We start from the raw sequence: 8,416 nt of genomic DNA on the forward strand, positions 1-8,416 counted from the left end.
TTTTTTTTTGCTTTATTTATTGGTAGATTTATGATATTCAATGCATTTTTTTTAAAAATGGGTTTTGGGTAGGGTATTGATATCCATGGATAATACATTTGGGTAAGGATCGGGTATGGATATTAATGGGTATTGGTATCTCGGTATCCATGGGCAAACATTTCGGGTAGGGTATGGGTATACCCGATCCATATTCTACCCATGGCCATCCCTGATTCAGACCCATGACCATTGGACCACCATCGCCAGACTAGAACCATCGTTGGACCAGAACCATCGCCGGATCACATCCATCGGGAGAAAGAAGAGAGAAGTGAGAGAGGAAAGAGAAGATAGTAGTGAGAGAGGAAAGAGAAGAGGGAAGTGAGAAAAGAAAGGAGTTATGAGAATAAAAAAGTTATTTATTTATTTTTTTTAACAATCTAGCTATAGTGAGGTGTTATTGATAACACCTCACTGTAGCTTGGTGCTAAATTTTTTAAGATTTAGCATATTTGATGGAAGTGTGTTTTTATTATTTGAGGTGCTAAAAAATAGCATTTAGCACCTTTAATGAGCTCTTATAGGTTTAGGATTATGTTGGTTTGGCTAGCCTAAATCCATTCAAAGCGCAATTGCAAAACCGAAGCCCAATGTAGCTCAAAAAGATTCTCTTATGCTTTACAAGTTAAGTTGCTATGTTTTTCTTAAAACCACCAAAAAAATAAAAAATAAAAAATAAAACTGATTAAAGGCTAGATTATAAATTTCCCAATGTAACACTCCCAATAAATACATTGCCAATATATTTCCCAAAACGATGTATGTTTGGCATGATTGATTTTTTATTTTATTTTATTTTTTATAATAATAAAAATCCAAATATTATTTCAAATAACTTGTTAATATATGAAATAATTTCCTAGTTGAACCATTTATCTCTTGTAATTCTCTCTCTCTCTCTCTCTCATGAGGATGGAATCCATTATGATTATTGTAGGGTCACAATTTGGTTCCTAAACCTAAAAGGTAAAAGGATCTAGGCCCAAAGAACCCAATATAATGAATTTGTAGAGAATAGGTTGGAAAACTAGGCTCTAATGAGTTGGGTAATAATTATAATGGATCAAGATGACAATAAAGTAAAGATAGATTGGTTTTATCTAAAGAGAATCGTCATCGGCATAATCCGAGAAGATCAGTTTTTGTATATATCACTTGAATTTGATTACAGGCACAGTTTTTGTTGCTACAGTGTTTTTCTCTTAATTCTCCGATCCCACTCCCTCATGGTGTTTTTTTCTATTTTATACTATCTTCTTTCTTTCATCTCCACCCTCCACGTGTAGATTAAATCGCTGGTGTTGATTCTTATCCCGTCAGCACCTTCCTGAAGTATTTGGGAGTAGTTGTAAAGCTGAAAATTATTGTTCAGGTATCACTTCCTCATTAATGCGGCCAGAGAGTTAGTTACAGAGCATTCAATGCGGTGGTAGCAGTTTTCTCTTAGATATTTCATAGCTCCCCTTTGTCCCATATTTCCATGATGTGAATCCTTATCAATAGAATCTCCTAGAACGTTGCTCTGGATGGCAGACCACACATTCTGACCTCTGCTTTGCTTAGCCGAGGAGACCTTCCTCCTCGAACCACCTTCTTGGGCCCTCATGACCAGACCCCATGTCTTCATTCACTAATGCGGACTTACATGACAACGTTTAACCAGCTTTCGACTAATAGATGTCTTCAGATTGGGCCCCCATCCCAACATATACATGGACATATATTACTGAGCCTATCACTTACAATTATGATGACATTATGCGGTAGAGTTTTTGATTAAGGACAAGGGCAATTTTGTTAAGGTTTTGAAATGTTGTGTTGTCATTTGATGGCAAATTTGTCATTCACATTTCGCTATGTTGCCTTATAAATTGTGGTGATTTTAATATTTGATTCGTTTTTAGTACAAAATTTTAACAAACTAATATATATATATATATATATATATAATTTTTAAAAAATTTTGGATGCAAACAAAATTAAAATCAAACCTACTTTGTTTATGGGCTTAAGGGCAACATGTTAATGGATGTAGACAAAAGGTTCGCATTGAATACAAAATAAAAGTTAATAGAATGAAGTGAAAAAAATCGAAAGTATATAGTCACAAATGAAAACATGTCAAAACTAACGGAAAATTTTTTTTTAAACCAAAACTTTATTAAGTAAATAAGCACAAACTTTTCATCTCTTTAACAAAACTCGAATCTTTGGTTGATTTAGTTGGGAACAAAAAATTTCTAAAAAAAAAAAAAAAGTGGGAACAAAAATCGACCAAATTACACTTTTGAGTTTTAACCATAGTTGGGGTTATTTTCAAATTGATTACCTAAGGTTTAGATTTTCCATTTTGGCACACCAAGCTTCATTCTATTTTCAAAAACAGTCATTTCATCTATCTTTATGACTAATGTAACTATTAAGTGCCAATAAAAGTATAAAACGAGTAGTTTCTGTTTTGTCTCTTGATGCCTGTATTAGTCAAGTGCATTGACGAAATAATCATTATGAAAACAGAATAAAGATTTGATGGAACAAACTGAAAATTCTCAAAAATAAAAGATAAAAATGAAAATTATTCCAAACTTTTTTTTTTTGAGAATAAAATTATTCCAAACTTTAAGAATCAATAATCATAACTTAGTGACTTTAATAGTAAATCATACAAAGGAGAATACCTTTCTACCTTTTGGATTTAATTTAGGTCAAGTGTCCAACATCGGATCCTTCTTAAAATAATAACACACATCCAACAGTGAATACATGTCATTGTTCAAATTAGTGCAATGCAGTCGACCCAATCCTTAGCCCAATATTTTTATTTGCTAATTACTACAAGATTTAAGAAGAATGAGAGCAGTAGTAGACGAAAATGAAAGAATGACTTATATGTTGCTCAAGGAAAGTTTATTAAATATTCTCGGAGTACAATGACACGACCATTGGTTGGATCTTAAAATTAGAATGATTTATTATTACATAATAATTATAATTACTCGTGGACCAAAATTTCCAGAGTTGCTGGAGTAAAGAAAGGGGCAGGCTTTTCGTTTCACTCACCCTTGTATTACAGACACATGCAATCACTTCCATCCACGTCATCATAAAAATCCACGTGTAGGATCCCCATTCGTTAAAAGCACGTCACTGAACGTGTCCCTGAAGTTCCTTCTTTCCAGTCAATGCCCCAAAAGCTCTTCTTCAACCCACACCTCTCGTGGAAACAGAAGAGAAAGAGCGACCCAAATAATCTCCAGAGATCACATCGCATAACATTACATTACATTTCCCCAAAAAGCAAGAGAGAGAGAGAGAGAGAGAGCGCTCGCTCGGGATAGTTCGTCGAAACGAACCGTGGCTTCCTCAGGTCCCACGCGAAGAAAGGCCGCCTCATCTTCATCTTCCACAACTACTTCTTCGGAACGCATACGAAGGGCGTCGTCGCAGTCTGAGGTCGATTACCCTTTCTGGCAGCAGAACTGGTTCATCGGGTTACTCTTCCTAATGGCTCTCGGATTCTTCGCTCTCGCTCTTTTCCTCTTCCTCGGCCTCGATTCTGAGGACGGCTATGCCTCCTACGCCACCGCCTCTTCTTCCTCTGAAGGCGTCGAGGTTTGATCTGTGTTTCTCATCCTTTTAATTTATATGTGAGAAATGCTTGAATCGTTTTGTTTGGTTGCTGGGAAAGTGTGGGAAAAGAAACGAATTATAAAGGCCTCTGTTTGGTTAACGAGAAAGAAAATGATAAAGGAATTGACAGTTCGATCGAAATTAGGTTTCTGTGAGTTGAATCATCAAAATTAGGTTGTTTTTTTCCTCATTTTTGTTTGGGTGTTTTGAGAGAATTAGTAAATTAATTTGTAATTTTTTGAAAATTTTTTTATGTGTTTTTCTGTTTTTTGATGAGAGGCAATTTTTGCAAACAAAGTTGAAATTGATTGGTTAACATGTAATGTGCCTATTAGAAAAAGGTTCAAATTCATTGTGTTGTTGTTATAAATGATCCATGGAAACAAATAAAACCTAGCAAGTACAAGAATTTGTGTCATTATCAATGATCCAGCTATTTTGTGTTGTTGTTATAAACTATTAGATTTATGCTTAAAAGAAAATGGTTCAAATACTTTGTGGTGATGTTATAAACTACTAAAATTTTGCTTATAAGAATATGGTTCAATACTTTGTGTTGTTGTTGTAAACTATAAGAAAATGGTTTAATACTTTGTTTTGTTGTTATAAATGATCCACGGAAACAAATAAACCTATCTAACGAGCACAATTATCTCCACTGAGTGGGAGCCAATTTTTTTTGCACTGAGAGTTTTTTTATTTTTGATTGGGCAGATTACTTATGGATCAGTTCTTAAGCTGATGCATGAGAGGTCCAAGTTTCGGCTGCATTCTCATGATGTGCCATACGGTTCTGGTAGTGGCCAACAATCAGTTACTGGATTTCCCAATGTTGATGATGCCAATAGCTACTGGGTATCACCTCTCTCTCTCTGTGTTTTCATTTCCTTTAATTTTTGCATCTTTAATTTAATCGTTAACTGCTTAGCCCGTCAGGGGTGAAAAGCCCCTGGATTACCTGGTAACTGGTCTTGGCAAGTGTGGTTAGTTGCCCGTAGGAGTTTGATTTACAATGAGGTTTGTTGTACAATATGCTTTGTGATGTACAACTAATCTAAGTGAAATTCTCCTAAGTCATAAAAAAAAAAAAACCCTTTAATTTAACCATTCTCACAGGAAACTCTATTGATTATACTACCTGGGTTTAAAGGATATTATATGGTGTTTTTTTGAAAAACTTTTAAAATTTTAAACCAAACAATTTGTAGATTATATAGGGGCTAGGCTGGTTTAGTGGCCCTAAAAAATTATATGAAATAAAGAACTGTATATGATTATTTGACACCAAAAGTGCGTACGTGGGCTGATATTAATACTTCACCACATATCTTTTTCCTCATATGTACAACTGAGAAAGCTTTGTTTTGCATTTTTGAGCTGAATTTGTTGCAACAAAGAGTATATAGATATATGTGATTAAGTTTGGGTAGATAGGTATCTGCAACTAAATATCAGTGAAGGTGAAAAAATGTTGGTTGGGTAAGTGTTGTCTGACATACATGGGCAATAAAGTAACCCTTATTTTATGTGCCAGGGAAGGTTTAGAATATGGACATTAAATTTTTTTTATATGCAGATTGTTAGACCTGAGCCTGGAACATCTGCCAAACAAGGTGACACCATCAAAAGTGGGACAATCATCAGGTTGCAACACATGAGGACCAGAAAATGGCTGCATAGCCATTTGCATGCATCTCCAATATCTGGCAACCTAGAGGTTAGTATAGGCCCTTTATTGTTTGTCATGTATTTATAGCCTTACTTAATGCAGAAATCACATGTAATTTGACTTTGGATTTCTTTCTTTCTTTTTTTTTTTTTTTTTTTTTTTTTTTTTGGGGGGTGGGGGGGGGGGGGGGGCGGCGGGGTTGTTTGGAGATTGAGAAATCTTGTTTCATATTATGCACAATTGGACAATTGGCCTAACCTAATGTATAAATAATAAGGGCTTCACAAAGGGGCTTCTACTTTGTCACTCTTGGCCATGGGCTTTCATGATATGTACTCATGTTGGGAAACTAATTCAATTCTGTAATCGATGAGGTTTCATGGTTTACTTATTTGCTCTAGATCTATGGTTTTAAATTGAACAGTGTACTGAACTTTAATTGGTTTTACATCTGAGTGTCTAAACAGATTAAAAAAGAAAAGAAAAAGAAATCTAAAATGTCTATCAGAAAAAAGGTGGGGGGGGGGGGGGGGAGGGGGAGTGGAGAAGAAAGGTTTGCGTGGCATGCACCTGAATGTAGACTTTAGGTAAAAATGGAAGGTGAAAATTTTTCACGAATTATTACTTTCTTAGATATATGCACAACTTTCCTCAAACCCTATTTGTTTGTGCAGTTGTTCGACTCCTTTTGTATAAAACCAAAATTTCTAATTGAAATTCCAGTCTTCTCTTTGCATAATCAAAATTATGGTGATGTGGAAAAATCTCCTACTCCATTGCTCTAGCTGCCCCATGCAGGCATTGTTAAAAAATTTATAACCCTTTAATTGGTACCTCAACTTCCTTGTTTCAGTTATACACAATTTATGAGCATATTGCTCCTCAGCTGTGTTTCTTGAATGCTTAAGACTTTCCTATTGTCATTAGAAAGAGCTGATGCTGCTAAATTAGTTATACAGTTTGTGGCATAGCATCCTGTTCTGGAATGAGTTATTGAAACTCTAAACAATCCTTCCTGCTTTATGCCTCTCAACTTGGTCTCTACCCTTGAATCAAGGCACCTTCATTTTATCTTACATTTGTTTAGGATGCTTTCTCCTGGTTCAGTTCTTGCAAATTGCCTATTTCTGGACTAGGTTCCATATGTCAGATAACAAGGATTTTCTTGGTTCTTATCCATGGTTGCAAGTAAGGAATATATAATTTCTTCATGCACTGTTAGTTTATATTGCAAATTATTTTGTCAACTCATTTGCCTTCTCATGGCTGTGCTTACAATTTTAGTGTGTTCCCCTGGCCATTTTCATCTTCTTGTTGGATATTCATTTATTTTTTATATGTATCTTCTTGTTGGATATTCTTGGGTTGTTTTTTGAGAAATTTCCTCTCTAAATATAGCCTTCTTTTATTATTTTAGCCAAGTGATATTTTGTCTTGAAGTGAGTTTCTAGATATTATTACTTGCCAAATCAGTTTGAGTAATGCTAGGAACATAACATTTTTCACAAATTTTTTCCCAACTGTTGACATGATTTGTTATAATTGGTGCAACATTACTTTCACCTGGGTCCATCACTAGCACTACTTTATGCACCAATCACAATAGGCCATGTCATCAAAATTGTGAAAAAAAGTTATGAAAATTATTGTGTTCCTAGACTTTATTGAACAGCTTTTAGTTGGAGAATTCATTTCAAAGTGATTTTCTATAAATGACTGTTTGATTAATATAAGCACTAATCACGGCTCTGCACATTCTGGGATTCAACTTTTGCCCCAAAACATAATGATAACCCTTATTAGCCTGGTATAACTATTGAAACTGAATTACATTTTTTTTTAAATTGGTATGTTACAATGGACTCCCGATGGAACTTAATTCCACAACTTCACCATCCACCTTGTTCTTATATAGAGAGAAGCTGTCATTTGAATCTGAAATGTGACTTTCAGATTTGTTAATGTAAGTTGTACTGCTGAGTGCAGGTGAGCTGTTTCGGGGGAGAATCTGAATCTGACACTGGTGATTATTGGAGGTGAGTCCCAGAATGATTTTTATGAACATACCTGACTGAATTTTCTTTATGATTGATGATCCATATTGGTGGCATATTTCATAGGCTGACGATTGAAGGGAGTGGGAAGATTTGGAAGCAGGATCAAAGGATTCGGCTTCAACATGTGGACACTGGTGGCTACCTTCATAGTCATGACAAGAAATACTCCCGCATTGCTGGAGGACAGCAAGAGGTGAGAACAGGGAATTGCGTCCTTCTTCTTTTTTGGGCAATTAATAGTAATCAGAATTATTTTGTTAGCTTAAAAGATTTGCTGTTTCCGTTATTGCTCAGGGTTCATATACCCATTTACAATTCTCGAACTATGCTATTCAATTGAATTTTATACATTGACAATCCATGTGCCTGTACAGGTCTGTGGTGTCCGAGAAAAGCGTGCTGACAATGTCTGGTTAGCAGCTGAAGGCGCATACCTTCCAGTTGCAGAAAGCAAGTAGTAGAACTTTAGTCTCTTCACCATGCATTATTAATTAGTAAAATCAGGTACATGGGTTTTGGATTTGGTGGTGGCTGGTACCTGTTATCGTGATAGCTGCTGTAGATTGTTAACTAAACGAAAGAAGATACATGTTATGTCTTAATAATAGTATAATGTTCCTCTGATATTTGTTATTATTGCATTTTTGTGCGGGCTTTTATATCTCTGCAAAAGATGTAAAAGGTAACCATATCACCTATTGTGGACTTTACTTTCCTTGTACCTTTTATGAGTGTAGAGTGGGTGTTAACGGGCCCAATGGATTACTCTTCATTCTTCACTCTTTACCCTTTCCTTTCAGCTTGAAATTTGTTGCAGATTGGCAGCTTTCTGTCCACCCTTGGTGACCCCAAAACGGGTTATTAGCTGCTGCCTGGCCCACTATAACGGGTTAATTTGCTGATAAGTATTTTTTGATGGATCCATGGTGCCGTTAGGCATTTGTTCATGGACAATTATAGGAAAGTCTTGATATAACTTTTATGGGTAATATAAAAACTGGCAAAATAATCCATTCTT

The 8,416-nt window shown here is 35.4% G+C and overlaps 1 protein-coding gene across 1 annotated transcript; it reads left to right on the plus strand.

Annotated features, from left to right (window-relative positions):
- The first annotated feature begins 3,227 nt into the window (after positions 1–3,227).
- On the plus strand, positions 3,228–8,170 carry LOC126712838 (stromal cell-derived factor 2-like protein). The gene is made up of 6 exons (XM_050412328.1): positions 3,228–3,654; positions 4,387–4,527; positions 5,249–5,389; positions 7,328–7,377; positions 7,462–7,591; positions 7,773–8,170. Exons 1-6 carry the CDS (start codon positions 3,547–3,549, stop codon positions 7,854–7,856), a joined length of 654 nt encoding a protein of 217 aa, XP_050268285.1. The 5' UTR covers positions 3,228–3,546; the 3' UTR covers positions 7,857–8,170.
- The last annotated feature ends 246 nt before the right edge of the window (positions 8,171–8,416 follow it).

Source organism: Quercus robur, chromosome 2 (assembly GCF_932294415.1).
Source record: "Quercus robur chromosome 2, dhQueRobu3.1, whole genome shotgun sequence".
In the NCBI taxonomy this organism is placed as follows: Eukaryota; Viridiplantae; Streptophyta; class Magnoliopsida; order Fagales; family Fagaceae; genus Quercus; species Quercus robur.